Here is an 18,624-nt window from a genome sequence, read left to right as displayed (position 1 = left end):
ATACATTGGATTGCCGATTTTACAAAAATCTAGCAAACTTTGCTATGAAACACTCTAGTGCACCTGATTTTTGAATCAGGGACTTGAAATCTGGCTGGATTTACTCCTCCCATTCCCATAAGATTCTACTCAAAATTGGCCAACTTACAAACTCTTTAAAATTTGCAATTTACACATTCTCAGTAGACACTTCTCAAATTTTAGCAGCTACAGTATACAAAGACTTAACGAAGCAAGTCCTTGCAATGCAGATGAAGGTCGGCACTTGCTAAGTTCAGGTCTAGACACATGAATGAAAAATATGCATGCATCCCTGAATCATTGTGCTCCCTGTGCACCAAAAAATGCATGGCAGAAGAAAGCTATTCAGTACAAATTCAAGAGGAGAGGAAAGAAGAGAGTAGGAAGGAAGGTAGGCAGTCATTTGGATGTGGATATTAGGACACAAAATGAAGGTCTGGAAACTGGCTGGAGGGAATGAAAGACAGAACCAGCTCAGGGGTTTACTTCTAAACCAATATTAAAATGTCCAGAAATGAAAGTCTGAAAGATTATACCTCCATAAACTGTCCACAGCACACTTTCTGGCAAGAATAGTGACGCTCCAACTTCATCCTTAGTCCAAAACGCTGATTTTATAGATATTCACACACCACATACCCCATACATAATTTTTGAAGAAAAGCGGAACTGAGACTACTTCTCCAGACAAATATCACCTTCCATTGCAAGCAATAAAGATGCATATGCACTTCAGAAACCGGCTGGAAAAATGCCTGTAATTGGAAGTGTTTGAAAAGCTATCGCTTTCTCATAATCCATTTTGTAAGAAAAACAGTGAGTAGTATTGCAAACTGAAACTTAAGTCAAAATATCCGAGTTGAAATAAATCAGCCTCTTTCTTTGTGTTTTTATGAATACATCCATGAACTTCTGTTTTCCTAAATAGGTCAGTGTATGATGCAATTGGTACGACAGTATTCATCTACAACATTTAAGAGGAGGACTCCAACTTTAACTGTTACCTATTATGCCCAGGATATGGGTCAGGATAAGAATATCCAGAATTTGATTTCAAAATATTAATACTATTTCATTAGCAGCTCAGACAGGGATAAACACTGTACTAGTTACTCTACAAAGGTAAAGACCTTCCCTGCTCCAGGAGAAAGTAGGTCATATCTTTCAAAGCACATTCATAACTTTTTTACTGTACACAAAATTCGTCAGGAAGCTGAAAGAGCACCATATTTGCTTAATAATATCAGTAAAGGCATACACACAAATAGTATGGTAGAATATTCTAAAACAGATGCAAAATCTGATTAAATATAATTTTTCCTAATTCTTAGTGCTTTATTTTGCTACCTGAACATTCATTAAACTGATTATATTCAGCATTACTTTTTAACTTAATTTTTAAAATTAAATACATTTAACATACATCAGATGGAATTATTTTTATACAACAAAACACCACAATTAGTACAAAATGCACACAAGGACTGATGCAAAGTCTGCATCAGAACCTTATCAAATTCCATGCATGTACTGATCCCTAGGGGCATGTCCCCCCTCATCCATAAAGCCAGGATCATAATTATTGGAAGACATCATCAGAGGGGAAAAAAAAGCAACAAGTATGTTCCAAAACTTAAAATACCCCACCATCTAAACAGCTTTTGTATCTGTTAGAATTTTTTTACAGCCAACCTACTGGAGCTCCCTTTTTATTCCTTCCTAGAAGGCTTGGAGCCTTCTCTTTCCAGTAAAGAAATTAAGAACGGTAAGAAAAATTTCCCATTAAATCTGTCGCTGGACTAGATTTAAATAGTACCTTCCTGACTTCAGATTTGTGTTACTCCAGAAGGAAAAAGTGGAAGAGAAAGGTGAGGAATTTACACTGTTTGGTTTGAAAAAGGGTAAAGAAACCCTTCCTGGCAGGATGGTGTAGAGGAGGTCTGGAATGCTATAAATCCCAGGGGCTGGGGGGATACTGAGTCAGAACAGACTGCCTTGTAAAGATTTTACCTGCCTTGACAAGCATAAGTTTACAAGCCAGGCCTAAATCACTCAACTCCTACTTAGTTTGGACTTACTTCGTACAGGGGAAGAATGTGCAACGCTTGCGTAAAGCTGCCTCGCTGCAGCTTCTGGAAAGGGTCGTCCTCCCGACAACAAACCTCGCCTCGCCCTCGTCAGCAGTCTCACTGCAGAGGAGAAGGACCGAAGGCGACCAATACACAGCCCCCCTTATCTCTGGAGGTGGTCCCTGCAGAACAAGGGGGGGACGCCGGCGGGGCTGCCCGCGCGCACCCGTTTGCAGGGCTGAGAGTCTGCACACCTTTGACAAGCACAGAGTTCGTTTAAAAGAGGATTAAAAATAGGTCTCCTGCCAAAACCAGCACTTACAGCTGTGCCTCAACACCAACTTCATAAAAAAACCCCAAAGGAAGTACGTTTCAACGTCACCATTAGCATAAAATGTCTTGTGACCCTATCTCAGAACATTAAAAGAAAGCCAAGACACTTGTAAAATTGATAAGTGCTGTCTTCTCTTTAAATTTTCATTTTTTATGTGGACATACTGCGTTAAAAAACCCCAGACTTACAAGCAGTATCTCAAGAAATATAGATGCTGAATGTCACCACAGTAAATATCTCGTATTTTTGACACTGATCCAGTACTCTGTTATATAGGAGCAGCAGACAGATTTCATTTAGCTGAGCACATGGTGCAGCAAAGATATTTCTCCAGGCTCTATATAGTTTTTATAAGACTATGTCAACTGTCATTCTTATGAATCTTGTTTTTAGAGAATTATTACCTATTCCTAATGAGTTCCTTGCTTAAAAGTCTTTCAATAAGGATGTCCAGAGTAAAAAAACAATACAACAGCTATATCAAGTTAAATCACAATGCAAGTCAACCTGTATGACATTTCAAATACTGTTAGCTTTGAGGAATAGTCAATACAACTCCTTTTAAATATATCGTAAGTTACTGGGTTCAAAGAAAACAGTAACCTGAAACCATACTTTTTCAGTGCTGTAAAATATAATCAGCATTTCCATAAAAGAAAAGTCACTTGCAGCTTCCAAACCCAAAAGACATAAGAAATTAACTACAATTTTCCTTGAATGCCACACATCCGATGTCAACATTTATAAAATTGAAATTACAACCAACTGGACAATTGAGATGCATCTTTCTCTACATGCACGTGCATATACTTGCATACACACACACAGAGGCACTTCAGAAAGGAGTAGTTTTAATTTGAAAAATGTAAACTAAAAAAAAAAAAAGGGCCAAAAAAGAAGCATTTGCCTAGCTGTAATTGTAAAATGAACACACCATAAAACTACTACCATGAGGAAGTAGAAACAAGTTAAAATATTGCAGTTGGGTAAATTATTCTAAATTAACCTCTTGAAGAGGAACACAGACAGGAATAATGTTTTCAAAATACTAATTACATGGAATTGGTCACAAGTCAAAGTAGGAAATACTGATTTTCATTGTCTTTGGTGCTTAAAGATCATTTTATATTAGAGGTCTTGTTAAATCCTACATAACCTCCCCCCAAAAATTTGATACAAGTAAGGCTAGAAGTTAGACCTTCATTTCCAGCAGAAAAACATTAAAGCATTTCTTTTTATCTGAGAAGGAAGGTATTAGAACAGTTCAGCCAGACTCTTGCACTTGGTTTGTATTTAAAACTCCCTCTACTCTCCTGCCCTCATACCTGCATGAAACGAGATTTAGAAAAATAAATTAAATGTACAGAAAACCTCACAGGACACCAGAGGTACAGAAGGTAAACATATGGGATGGGATGGGGGGTGGGAATTAATCTGAATCAAAGATAGCTGAACGTTGTTATTTTAAGAAAGAATCTGTTTCAAAATAAGGCAGAAAGACAAACACTGATCTAACACAGTGAATAAAAATACAATAAACAATGTATGAAGAATGTCAACATCAATAAAAAAAGATCAAATTAATGGCACTCTTATCACACTTCTTATATAATCAAAGCCAGTAAATGTTTGATTCAACATGAGGTATTAATTAATAAAGGATATTTTAATCAGTTGTTAGTAATAACTGTTTTCAGTATTTGACAATAACAACACTGTATTATTAAAATGGAATCCCAGAATCACTTATTTTTATCATCAGCTGGTATCAGTTGAATATTACCACTAACACAGTCCTAAATTCAGTATAAATATCACTGTTCATGAACCAGGGCTGTCAAGTCTTAAAAATCCTGTATCTGATCTCAACCATGCGTGATGTGGAAGATGCATATTCCACATGAGTAGCTTTTGTACTTCATGGAAAAGCCTCGTGTTATCAGCATTCAGGAACTCATTCCAGAAGACTCAATCATATTACTCCCAGCGCTGGAGGAAGAGTTGGGATTCAAAACACAGGCTCAGTTTCTGAGGGTCAGCACAAACTCAATCACCTGTGCACTGAAGCACCGTGAACATTTTCTGCCTATATTTTTCAAATGATTTTTAGCGTAAAAAGAATATTTACTTATTAGTCAAGTATATATGCTCTTCAGGAAAATTTAAAATGGCAATGGATAACTCCTAGGAAACAACATTAAAATAAGTGATAATATTTAACACCATAACCTTTTCAAGGATTCTTATTCATCAGAAGCAAGCAACAGTGTGAGACCACAGCACTATTAAGTACAACTCTGTCTTTCACAGCTAAAAGAGCAATTAAAATTAATCACTAAAAAAAAAAAGGAAAAAAAAAGAAATGAAGATTAAGTTGTTTTCCCACATGTATCAGCAATTATTTACACCCAAGCTTCATTATCTGTTCTATCCTCCAAAGCAATCTGAACTCTCACTGCCTTTGGCATAATAGAGATGGAGGCTTCATGCAGCACACAATATAACAGGTTAAGCTATCTGCGCCAATCTCTCCCTTTCCTAAGAGGATTAGCACTGCAATATGGTATAACAAATGGTTGAGAATAAGCAAGATGGTACACCTGGACTTCCCCAAAAATAACCGTTCAACTCAATAGCCTCAAAACAGCTTTAGTCTTTAAATGTTGCTGAGATGAAAGGAAACTAAATTCACAACCCCAGAATTTAAAAAAAAAAAAAAAATCACCTATGCTTTGGCACGTTTAAAAATTCCAAATATTTTCTAAGTTTAAAGAAAGTTAACCAACATATAAGGGACCTTCACTGTTCCATGTTTTTTTTTTCTCTCCAAAGAAATCACAGAAAATGGAATAATTCCATTTTCCTAATGACATATTTCACCACATTATGTGTACTTTCACTTTTTAATTCTACGTAGAAGCAGGTATTCTTTTTAATAAACCTACCCTAGGCAACTCAACTTTTTTCCAAACGGAACACAAAGCGAATTGCCTGGGATGGGTGATAATAAAAAAAGCAACACCATTTATTAATTTTGTATAAGTTATCTGCCACCCTAGCGATTCCTTGGAGGGGAAGAACATGTCTGAGTTTCACCATACAGTGCCACAGGCACAAAGTGAGAGAAACTAAACAAGCACATCCTGAAGGGAGAGAAAACGCCTGCAGCAGCGAATGACCTACTACGTACCTCCCTCTCAGATTTTTTGATGTTGTAATTTGTTAATTTCAGGGAAAAAAAAGACAATTACCCACAGTTTTAGTTTGTTCTAGCAGAATTATTAAACTTTTTAAAGTTTTTGATCAAAAGTGACATATATCGTTCAAAAGATCCGTGTATTTTCAAAAGATTACAATCCTGAGCAAATTTGCATGACAAAGTCTTTGCCCTATCTATTTTCTTATTACCTCAAGCAGCAATGTGCATTATTAGAACACGACTAAACTATTTAAGGATGAAGCATATAAAATTTTTATTTGAATTCCTATGCATTAAAGTTAATATTTTCCAGCTCAATGCACAGTAAGCAAAAGATAATTTTATTCAAATATGCATTTCATGGTATGAATAAGGAAGTGTTCATCTCCCCATTGAATTGGTAAGTCTTTTAAGTAATGATTCATTTGAAAAATCAACAGGGTATTGGCAATTTAGTGTAACATTAAATACATACATATACCATATCTATACTGACACACATGTAATACGGTTTCTATGATATATATTATAAAGAATACAATTTACACATTATAGCGCATTAAGATTAGTTAGGTGATAGTTTAACTATCTGTACATCTAATAAAGAAGACAAAAGACAATTTCAATTTTTTTTTAAATAGACATTAGATATTTTTAAATGTTAGTGAGTTAACTTCTTTAAAGGATATAAAAAACATGCATGCATATTTCTCATTCCTGAATGAATATGCTCCTGAATGAATAGAAAAAAGGTGTTGGCTACTGATTTTTTTTTCATAAAGCAAAAGGAAGCTAATGGCTTCAGATTAATACGTCAACTAACGAACAATTAACTTCACTCCATCCTACATGAAAGCAATTTTAATAAGTTTAGATTATCCCTGATAAAATTACATTTAATGAAGAATAAAAAAAGATTGTGTGCATATCTATACTACCTAGCATGGTGCCACTCTCAAAAGTCTGTATTAACACAGTCACTGACAAGACCACCCCAACAGAAAAAGTTACCAAAAAACCTACGAAAGTTATCTTAAAACCTTCATTCCGTGATCAGTTAAACATACTTATAAGATAACCGCAGTTATTACACACAAAAAAAGCCCAGCAAAGTTCCCACCCTAAACTGTATCACCCTGTGAAGGCACCGGTGCGTTGTGCGAGCGGAGGTGCTACCCTACCGCAACTTTACTGGACCATCCCACCTGGAAATGTGAGATACCACTGCTCTTCGGCAAATCAGCTGAAATAAAAAGTTACTCCTATGTACCGCTCTCAGATATAAATAACGACAACGCTATGACACTCCCACAAACCCAAATTCTCTGAATCGGAACAATACTGGATTACAACTTTATTTTCTTCTAAACAGGATTCTTACAAAGCAGCCTGCATAGAGTAAAACCCAGTGCTGCATTTCCAAGTACAATCATACTAGTATGTATTTACCCATTTCCCTTACAAATGCTGTGCGTATCACCAATTTAAAATAAACAATATATTGATCCATACCGCAACAGAAAGAGCCTCATCGCAATTTCTGAGCCATCAAAAGGCCCCAGTTCCACAGCCAACTTCCCACAGGCAGATCCTCAAAACGTCTCCTCACAGGAAAGTAGTATGTTGCTGAATTGAGACTAGTCAACACTTTCTTGCTAAAAAACTTTGCATGCTGAATACTCCCTACCAAATAAACTCATCTGTTCAGCTGGAACAGACCTCATTTTGATACAACCCATTAAAAAATACAATGCTGTACTCCTGAAAAACGTTGATTACATATTTGCTAACGTCTTGTTCAGTTACTTGTCCAGAGCGCTGTCAGTGATTTTACTTTCCTTTAAGAAAAATGAAAGGTGCAAATAAGTAAACAATTAATGAAGGGTAAGAATCTTTTATTCCCAAACCATTCATACATTATTTATCAATATGTTGTATGGTACGCGTACACGACACTGTGTACTGCAAGTACCACTCTTAGTCAGGTTTTATAGTTCAAAATAGCTGCTTTAACAAAAGTCATGACACAAAGAAGTCAGAAAAACAAAAAAATTTCCCATAAAACCTGAAATTGTGAAACCTAATTAATGCAAAGTGAGATGAATTTAATTTCATAGTAAAACTGTTCATCTCTATAGAAATCAATGACCCTCTGCACTGGATGTTCATTTAATGCTGTTCAGATCTAATTTTTAAAATTAGTTAATGTGTATTGTATGTTCTAAGTTTATTTAGTAAGGTTCAAAGTTGCAAATGTTTTCTGTTAGCTAAAATGACTATTTGCAGAATAGGTGCGTGGGTAGGAAAAGAGAAAGCTAGCAAATCTAAAGTTATATTTTTATGTAGAATTTAATCTCCCTTCTTATAATTATCAGACTACACAGACAATAACACACTACAAAATTAATGTATTGGCTTAAGTAGATGACATTATTTTTGAAGTAGACTGATTTTGTAATACTGCACACGTTTAAACAAAAGCTCATAGTTCAAAAAACAAAAGGGAGGGAAAATACAATAGAAGTGCAAACCTGACCCATCTCTAATCTTTTCTTTTCAAACCTAGGCTACTCAAGAATCTTCAACTAATTATTCCATTTTATTGATGGCATTTTTCCCAAGGGAAGTTATTTAAAAAGTTTAACCCCTGAGCAAGTCATGGCTTCTCCTGCCTTTGAAAGTGTCAAGTGCATTGATTATAACTGCAGGAAGTGTTACCTTCTACCCAGAGAATCTCACCCTGCACGATCTTAAACACTGTCTCTCTCCCAAAACGGCTTTGATTCAGCAATTCAGACCGCTTCAGCTGATATTAAAGGCAGAAGCACCACAGAAAAGGGATCAGCAGTTAAAACGAAATACAAAGAGGAAAAAAACCAGATCTTGGATATAGTACCACAAAGCTTGAGAGAAAAGCAGATTTGAAAAAGACATCAGAGTGACTAAAAAAAGAACAACATGACAGAAATTAAACAAGATTTTTATGTTCGCCTTCTATGCATTTAAACTCATCTCAACCTCTATTGAAATTCCGATCATACCCAAACCCCAAGGCTTTTGACACACTTTCAAAAATCCACACCCCCTCTTACTCTTGTCTAAGTCTCCAGAGTCACTGTTAGGTATCCAACAAGTTGAAAGGGGGGGTGGGGGTGGGAAGGAAGAATCCTAATATGCATATGATAAAAAGGCCATTTATACTCATATTAAACTTTGTTTCTAAAATGATAGTGATTATTTTAAATATTCAGTGTGTGTTCTTAACCCCATACTTAGCCAGTGAAAAGAATGCTCAAACGGTTGGGGGGGGGGTGGGGGAGCAAATATTTTCAAGCCACTTTTATCCAAGTATCTTGAACAGATACTTGGGTCAGTGACAAAGAGTAAACTAACACAAGGTGCTACAGGGTTCTAAAACATGACAGCCATCAGAATAAAGAAGATAAAGCGATCTGTAAGTACCTCTACATTATCAAATTAATGTAACATAGAAAACTCTAAGAATGTAATACCCACAATTAATACAACAATGGTAACACATATCTGGGAAAGGATGCACTAAATTCCAAAGGGTAATTGGATTTTCAGAACTGCAAGTGGGGTTTTTTCCAGTTCAGTCATGACAGGGCCAGAAGGTAATGATACATCTGCCATGATGCAACAAGCAGACCTGTCTTCTGTCAAGAGTTGAAATCATAAAGGAATAAGCTGTCGTTAGCAACCTCTCTCCAAACAGTAGAGCTGTCATCTCATTGTTTTCCTTTGCTGGCATGGGGGCTGGTGTGGGCTTACATACCCTGTCAATTCAATATTAGCCTACGCTTTTAACCTTTTCTTGAATTTCTGACTTAATAATTATTAACTCCTATACAGCTTATTATGCATTACTATGTATTTTGTGATCAATTAATATTGCTTTCAACTAAGTAAGCAACTTGTCCTTCCATCTGCTTGGTGATCAGTATTTCCAATCAGTATTTGAGAAATTAACAATGCCTCATAGAATGTTTTAGAAAGAATTAAATATATTGCTTTTAAAATTTTCTTTTCAGAATATGGTGTATTTTATGCCAATTATATGTGATAAATTATTTAGTAATATCTTGTAATTTGTGTTTATGTTTTTAGGAAGATCTCAAAAGATCATCCAACCAGCTATATAACTTCAGTTTTCTTAATATTATCCTCACCAAAGTAGGAGTTGTAAATACAAGTTTTCTCTACTAAGTACTTTACAGGCAATGTTATTTCTACCGTCTAACAGAACGAATAAAAGCAAATACATATACCAGAGTCAGAAAATTCATATTTGAAAGAAAACAACATAGCACATTATTGTCCATTTTAGAGAAATTTTACTTCCAGTAAAATATTAGAATGCCCAAATAAGATTACTACTACTCTGGCATTGTACCTGACTATTAATACATAAATGAAGTATTTTAACATCTTTCTGCAACAATATACTTAGAGACATAAAAGGTACAGAAATATTAGTATTCTGTGGAAGAACTGTAATTGCAGTGAAATGTCAGCTCTGTTTTTTTCCACAAAGTGTCACTTGCCCATCTTACTGAAATTACGCTAAGCAGGTGTAAACTATAAAAAAAAATTTTAAATCTTAGGTTCCTAAAATATGACCACTAGAACCCAGGGGGCGTTGTCTAACGAGATATTCTATGCTTAAGAGAGATAAAAGTTTTTCAGCAAGAATTCTTGCTAGTGTAGTTTAAACAAAGCATAATTTCTTGACAACAATGTGTAAATATCCACTTTTGAAACTGGTTGATTTTTACAAAATGGGAAGACTGAAATGTGTTACCATGCCAGTTACTAACCAGTACGGTTACTAAATCACATAAAAGTTATGGTGGGTAAATTTACTACTGTTACACTGAATGATTTTGTTCCATTCAACTGAGTTACAAAACTAATGACGTCTTACTGCATGCTGAAGAAAGTAACCACCCTCAGCAATTCTCAGTAAGTATTACCAACCTGATAGTTTTATACAAATGCATATTAATGTGAGTGAATAAATCCAAAATTCTGACCAAAAATATTCTTAAGAACAGAAATTGTTAAGAAAATGCAGTGAGAACAGTAGGATAAATACAAAAGAAAACTGAAGCTGGAAATGATGTTTTATCAGCCATTAAAGAAAGATTTCCGCAGTTGATGCCCATCTCATGCAAATCTTTTTTTCGTTTGTTCATGGAAAGTCAGATTTTTGGGTGCTGCTGCATTTTTTCTGAAAAACTCATCCAGGTTTTTTGAAGGAGCTATTTTTCTGGTGCTATTACCCCTATGTCAAATATTAATTCTACTTTAAATAATAATAAAAATATCTAGGCCATCTTAAAGTGTGCTGAATTTGAAACCAGACAACAATTATTGGATGTTTTTAAAAAAAAAAAAAAAAAAAAAAAATCAAATAACCAACAGTTGCTGTGGTTGTATTTTATTAGCATCCTTGGGACCACAGCTATCTTAGGTAACAAATGAACTGAATTTCCAAAGACACAGAAAGCCATCCAAGAGTTTCTTTGTACTCATGCAGTAAGCTGATGTCCTCTTTATTCCCTAGAGGAAGGCTATCAAAGATAAGAGTACTCCAAAATTCTTCTCAACGTCCAAACTTAGATAAGGTGAGCTCCTGTTTTTCCAAGGAACAAACTTCCTCCGAAAGTGGATCAGCGTCAGCTTCTCCTTACCTAACACTCAGTGGACTTCAAAGCACAGAATCTGCTTCTCCAACCATTACAGAAGGAACGCTCTTCCGTGGAGGAGAGGCCAACTTTTGCTCCCCTTCTTGCTTGTTCCCCTGTATCACTGGTATCACGTCTTGTCCTGTCGGCTGGGACAGAGTTAACTTTCTTTCTGGTGGCTGTGGTGGGTGCTGTGTTTTGGGTTTGGTACGAGAGGAGCACTGATGGCCCATTGATGCCTTGGTTGTTGCTGGGTGGTGCTTGCACCAGGGACTTTTCGGCCTCCCATGCTCTGCCAGATGCAGGGGAAGCTGGCCGGGGGAGCACAGCCAGGGTGGCTGACCCAGCAACCCAATGGAGTATTCCATACCATGTGACATCATGCTCAGTATGAAAACTAGGGCATGGGGGATGGGGCGGGGGGGCTCTCGTGGTTCGGGACACACGGAGCGTCGGTCAGCGGGTGGTGAGCAGTTGCATTGTGCATCGCCTGCATTGTATATTCTATTATTGTTGTTGTTATCTTGTTATTATTACTGTTCTACATTGTTTTATTTCCATTATTAGACTGTTTTTATCTCAACCCGCGAGTTTTCCTACTTGTGCCCTCCCAATTCTCTCCCTCATCCTACCAGAGAGGCAGGGGACAGTGAGTGAGCATCTGCGTGGTGTTTAGTTGCTGGCTGGGGTTAAACCACGACACTTGTACATCTCCTAAAGAAATGTTGTCACCACTCAATAACAAACCAGAGAGGAGTACCTCCTCATAATGAGCCTGGTGATCAAGGTCCGCAGAGGAAACACGGGAGCCCCTGAACTACCTAAACGAAACCAGGAATGTAAATCCTTAATTCTTGACACCCCAAGCAAATGCCCTCATCACTGAATTAAAGAATTCACCTCTGTCTCTCACCATCTCCTCCTGGTGCTGCTTCAGTCATTCTGTATATGACTAAATAATAACTGATCTGAGAAGAGCCTGACTCTACGGACAGGGAATGAGACATTTACGCAAAACGTAGAAGAGACAAATTAAAATTCCTCTTCTAATTTACATTTATTTATTTATATAATTTGCATTTATTTATTTATTAAATAACGGAATCGCTTCAGTGCAGTATTATCATTAAAAGTGGAATAGTCCCTCATTCCCAGAGGAGGGACTTGAACGTTAGTCTCTCACATGTCCGATGACTGCTGTCAAAAATCAGTATTTCCCACTGCAGAAAGTTTCAGTAGAAAAGTTGTTTTAACAAAACAACAAACCTAGGCAATATTTATTATGTACCATATTTATAGGAAATTGCCCTCTTTTTTGTTTTAAATATCTTTATAGTATGTATTTTTTATAATTTTAATTAAGCCTTTCTTACTACCTTACTGCTTTATACTACCATATTTGCCTTTTTTATACTTTTGTGAAGTAGATCTTTTCCTACCGTGTTTTAATGTATTTACACATATCTGTCTCTCACATTTTACACACTTTTCTCCCTCCTCCTTTTCCTACAATCTGTTCTCTTTCTTGTCTCTTGTTTGCTCTCCTTTCATATTTCAAAATCTCTTTTACATGATCAAGCTTGAATTTCTGAATTAACGCATTAATCTTACCTCTCCACATAAAATTTTGTAAACTACTCCCAACACCTATTACACAAAAGATTGAATCTACACAACAGAATTTGATATAAAAGATGGAAGGACAAGTATTACCTACAGGAACCACCCAGATGGAAAGAAAAAACACATTTCTAGCTACACAAATTCCCACCAGGATATTTCTCCTCGGATCTTTTCTTTCCAATGTGTATCAGCCCTAAGCCACTAGTAGCGTGATAAATTTTAAGCCTTTACATTGCTCCCTTATTTCACACACGCTTTAAGAGAAAAGTTTCTTATTTTTTTCTTGAAAGTGTTGTACCAGACAGAAATAGTTTCTTTTCTTCCCTTAACTTCCTGGTTAGTAGAGCAGTATCAGTTCATCCTGCTCAATCCATGCTCACTGAGAACTCCAGTTTTTTCTTCCCTTTTTCAGTTTTTCCAAGAAATGAACTGAAATTTGATGGTGATAGTCTCATCACTCTCCACAGAGAAAACCAGTAGAGAAAAAGATACGGTTTTGACCTACCTAGAGGGTTTTTTTGTTTGTTTGCCTGTTTGGTTTTGTTTTAAGGAAAGAAGAGGTGGTATTTCTGAACCAGTTTCTGCACAAAAGACATTTAAGCACTACTTTTGCAATTTTAATTTTTTTTAAAAAAATGAAAAACTAGTCTCCAGCAAATATTTTAAGCTACCTGCATATGTTTCACAGTCACAACAGATCAGTGGAATTTTCAAATCCTAGATACTATTGTACACTTCAAATTCACACAGATTATATTAAAAAAAAAAATCCATGTTCTCCTGTTATAGCACTGTAATCTTATGCTTTGATAGAGTCTGCTGGTTTCATTCAAGGATCAGACCTCTTCTTAGAAGAAACACTGGAAGATCAAGGAAAATAATTCCTTAATTCAAACTGGCGACATTGCACGAGGAGTTACCACGATTTTCATTCAGTGCATGTACCAACTAGGCCAGTTATTTTCATTTCATAAGAGATAGAAGTGCCTAAATCAACTAGAGGATTGAACACCAGAAAATCCAGAAAAGGACACAATTTTTATTACTATTAACTAAAATTGGAGTCCTTATACCCATTCCACCATAATTTCCTGTATTTGGAAGAGTAATTTATATGATCTGTACATGAAGTAGACATGATATCAGGACTATCAGTAACTATCTTCATTCTCTTTTTAGTCATAACGTAATGATTCCAAATACCTTCAGTGAGGTTCAACTTTCATAAAATCTTGCCTTATCTAACCAGATATACATCCAGTTCCCACTACAGTGATTACAGGATACAAAAAATAGCAATATATTTAATATAATACAATTGAATATGATGTAATCTTCATTTTGCACAAAAAAAATTTGCAAATACTATGTGTCCTAAACATGTAGTACATTTACCAGGATTTTAAGATGCATAAAAAGGGAGAGTGGCTTTTACAGTACCTGGAATTACTCGACTAAAGAGAACTACGAATTTAAAAACCATGCTAAAAAAGAAGGAAGCCAAAAGATAAGAGCACAAAGTCTGTGTCCTGGTTTTGGCTGGAATAGAGTTAATTTTCTCCACAGTAGCTAGTATGGGGCTGTGTTTTGGATTTGTGCTGGAAACAGCGTTGATAACCCAGGGATGTTTTCGTTCCTGCTGAGCAGTGCGTACACAGCGCCAAGGCCTTTTCTGCTCCTCACCCCACCCCACCAGTGAGAGGCTGGGGGGGCACAAGGAGCTGGGAGGGGACACGGCTGGGACAGCTGACCCCAACTGACCAATGGGGTATCCCAGACCATATGGCGTCATGCTCAGCACATAAAGCTGGGGGAAGAAGAAGGAAAGGGGGGACGTTCGGAGTGATGGCGTTTGTCTTCCCAAGTCACCATTATGTGTGATGGAGCCCTGCTTTCCTGGCGATGGCTGAACACCTGCCTGCCGATGGGAAGTGGTGAATGAATTCCTTGTTTGTCTTTGCTTGTGCACAGCTTTTGCTTTACCTATTAAACTGTCCTTATCTCAACCCACGAGTTTTCTCACTTTTACTCTTCTGATTCTCTCCCCTATCCCACCAGGGGGAGCGAGCGAGCGGCTGGGTGGGGCTTGGTTGCCGGCTGGGCTTAAACCACAACAGTCTGATATCCCAATGTGACCGAATGATTGCATTTTTTTAAAGACATTTTCTCACCAAACTCTTTGGGTTTTTTTCCTGTGTTTTTTAAAGCAGCATTCAAAACGCAGAAATACATAATCTGTTTTTAAGGATAATAACCATTTGAGGGAACAGAGGTCTGATCTCTGTCACATTGGCACAATCATTGCATAAAATAAATAAAAATAACAAAACAGCAAAACGAACTGTAACTCTCCTCTACTAGAAATAGTCTCTTAAAAATTATCTGTTAACTTAGGGATAGTATCCCAGTTTTAAATGGTCAGCCGCTCATGTTAGCCAAGACAGCAGCATCGCTAGGAAAGAACGAAGATGCAGGCATGTAAGCATCACTACAAAAATTTAAGTAGCTACAGCTCTTCGGGTTTCTTCGGAAAGGTTTTGGAAGTTGCATTCTAGAAATTAACCTCCTACACCGGACCTACCATACACCTATATTACGTTCAATAATCCTAAAGTATCTTTTGTTCTGCCTCTGAGTCTTGATTTAAAATGAACAAAAACTTTATGTTAAAAGAAGGCAAGCATCACTTTCATAAGACTAGGTTTCTTTTTCACACACAGTGTAGTCTAGTGCTTCGTTAGTGGATTATACAAAACAAAACTAACTTAATGGCCCAATGTTTTAATATGTTTTCTTTCTTTGCTTTATTAAAAAAAACATGTTTGAAGAGAACCATTTTCTATACTGAATACCTGGCCAGCTGCAAAAAACTCAACTTCATTTAGCAAAACATGTAACAATCACAGTGACAACACTGATATTTAGAGTAGAACATTAGCTTAACTTGGTAAATATAATAGAAATAGTGACTCCTAAACAGGTTTTGCTAATGTTTACTACAGGAAGTTTCATTTAGGTAGCAGGATGCAAGAGATGAATTACACCTACAATGTTCCAATGTTAAAATCATTACACAAATTGTGCATTGTCTCTCACATAGATGTAAATGTAACAGAATAGTGTCCACAAAATGTAAATGATTTTTACTGTCAAGTATTAATAGGTGAATCAGAATGAATCAGTATTCAGCGCAAAACTGAAAAAGACTGTGCCTCTAATAAATTCAGTACAAGCCTAGCAAAAAAGCCTGCTGTTATCATGAAAGCTCATGTTATCATGAGATTACAACAGACGTTGAGTGAGAATACGCACAAATTTAATGAAATGTAAAAGAAAACACTTCAAATAGTAACAAATTTCTGTAGTGCCTTCTATTGCATCTCATCGCCTGTTAAGGGCTCTTGTCACGTTAACTGCCATATTAAACTACATGGCAGTGCTGCCACAACAACATGACATACAACTAAAATTTTTTTTACTCTAAGAGAGAAACTTGGTGCCATTAGAAAAAAGTTCTGGAAAAAACCAAGCAAGTATTCCCACCATAAATAAAATGATCATACAGGGAAATATTGAACACTGTTAAATGAACTAAACCATCACGGATTTAGAGCTCTGCATACAGAGGTACACACGCATATGCACACACAATCGTACATGCATACACTTTCACTTACCTCAATAGCTCTCTTTATATACGGTATCTGCGTGCCACTGTCCAGATCTTCGTTAATTATAAGTCTCCTAGCCCACTGACCTGCTCTGACAACGCCATTACCGTGAATTAGGACCAACAGCTTGTCAGGATTTGTTAATGCATCTTCGCTCATAAAGATAAAGCTCTTTGGTTCACTCTCAGTTGCATCAACCTGCAATTACAAACAATGTGCACTTTTATGCATCAATAAAATTTTTTAAAAGAACATCTGTAGTTATAAAGTTGGCCACCAAATTGATATAAAAACGTTCACCATTTAGCCATTATTTGTATGCATATTGTAAGGACTAATGTGTGCCCAGTATTAAATAAAAATAAAACAAAAGCTAGTATCTGTGCAATGTAACTTCAAAACATAAAAATATACCACGGTTTAGAACAGTAATCCAAGGGAGATTTAAATCAAAAAAAGTGGTAGAAAGTTTGCTAAAGCTTTGAAACATCAGCTATTTACAGAAACTTACTGGCAAAAAAGAAAGTCCATAAAGAACAATCTGGGGGTGGGTGGGGGGAATCAAGTAATTTGTCACCTCTGATATGCCTGAAGCAACAATAAAAGTCTTACATAATATGAAAAAAATCCTAGAGTTCTATCTCAGCCACCTCAACATAAATACCCAATAAGCCATATATGAACCAGTATTGTAAATTTGTCTATTACAAATTTAATAGGATAGGCCTAATAAAATATAGAAATCCAATTTGGGTCTAAATTATGGCTTCATTAAGAGTCCTGCACCTGGGTCAATGCTTAGCTACTTTGCTACAGGAACAGATCAACAACCAGCTTTGATATTCAGTAAACCATAATCTAATTCCAAGTTTTGCCCTTACTCCAGAGAGTAAAGCAGCACTTTTTGTTCAATAAAAACAGAAGTTCTATAAAATAGGTCTACACTTGGTTTAGCAAGCCTGGCTCAAGGCAAAAGAACTGTGCTGGTGTGAACACTGTGAGGACAGAAAGAAGCATCCCGTCTACTCGTTCTTCCCTTTCTACCATATGAATACACAGAAAAGGAAGAACAGAAGAGGCAAATCCCCCCGTCCTACTGTAGTCCACACCCCACGACCCACACAGGCTAACTGTACCGCTGCCAGGAACAACCCTGGATTGTCTTACGCTCCACAACAGCCATGAAAAGCAGGTCAGGATATGAGCCTTACTTCGAGACAGGAGGAATGGCTATTTGGAATACGTCTGTTTTTCTCTCATATATGGGTATGTATTCTTAATTACCCTTACTTTAGGAAAAATTAATTCAGCGTGAATCTCCAGACTTTTTGTAATGCAAGTCCGACCTAATATTTTTTTAATGAAGTCAATGAGGCTACTTGAACAAAAGGAATTCCTAACTGGAAGAATGGTCATGAATCTCTTCCGCATCTGCCGTAGTGTTGAAGACCTTATTCCCTGCTCCAAAACGACGCAACATCTCATGTGCCTCAGCTTGCACCTTCTGCACTAGGAAACGTACTCACCTTCTCTCACACTTTGTGAGGAAACAGAAAACATGGTAAAAAATACATTCTATCGAAAAGAGTTAGAATATGTAAGTACAACAGGTACCATACTGGGGCTACAGTCAGATCACTTTGCTGCTTATGAAGTAGCAGTATTGATACCTTAAAATTTAACATGACTTAGGTAAAAAATCAATCAACACTAAATCTCAGATAGTACTTGGCAAGATGTAAATGACTTTTGCACACAAACTGAATACTTATGATACTGTAATTAAGAAAAAACATTATGAATTTGTATTTCAGACAAAGATATAACTTAGCTGTATGTTTTAGTATTTATAAACTAAATTTTTGTTTAGTATCTAGGAAGTGCTAGCACTTAGTAATCATATGTACCAGAAGATATAGCTAGTTCACAGTTCTGCAAATACGTTGATTTATAAAAGTTTAAAATATCTACCAAGATCATAAAAAATAACTCTTCATTC

The 18,624-nt window shown here is 36.4% G+C and overlaps 1 protein-coding gene across 4 annotated transcripts in view; it reads right to left on the bottom strand.

Annotated features, from left to right (window-relative positions):
* ARB2A (ARB2 cotranscriptional regulator A) overlaps positions 1-18,624 on the bottom strand; it is a 269,602-nt gene that overhangs the window by 190,057 nt on the left and 60,921 nt on the right. For all 4 annotated transcript variants that reach the window (XM_075136555.1, XM_075136554.1, XM_075136553.1 and 1 more), the window contains exon 6: positions 16,632-16,823. In XM_075136555.1, coding sequence (XP_074992656.1) covers positions 16,632-16,823 — 192 coding nt within the window. The remainder of the gene's footprint in view (positions 1-16,631; positions 16,824-18,624) is intronic.

This window comes from Calonectris borealis, chromosome Z (genome assembly GCF_964195595.1).
Source record: "Calonectris borealis chromosome Z, bCalBor7.hap1.2, whole genome shotgun sequence".
Classification (NCBI taxonomy): Eukaryota; Metazoa; Chordata; class Aves; order Procellariiformes; family Procellariidae; genus Calonectris; species Calonectris borealis.
The sequence above is the reverse complement of the archived record's forward strand: the minus strand, read 5'-3'. Positions and strand labels throughout refer to the sequence as shown.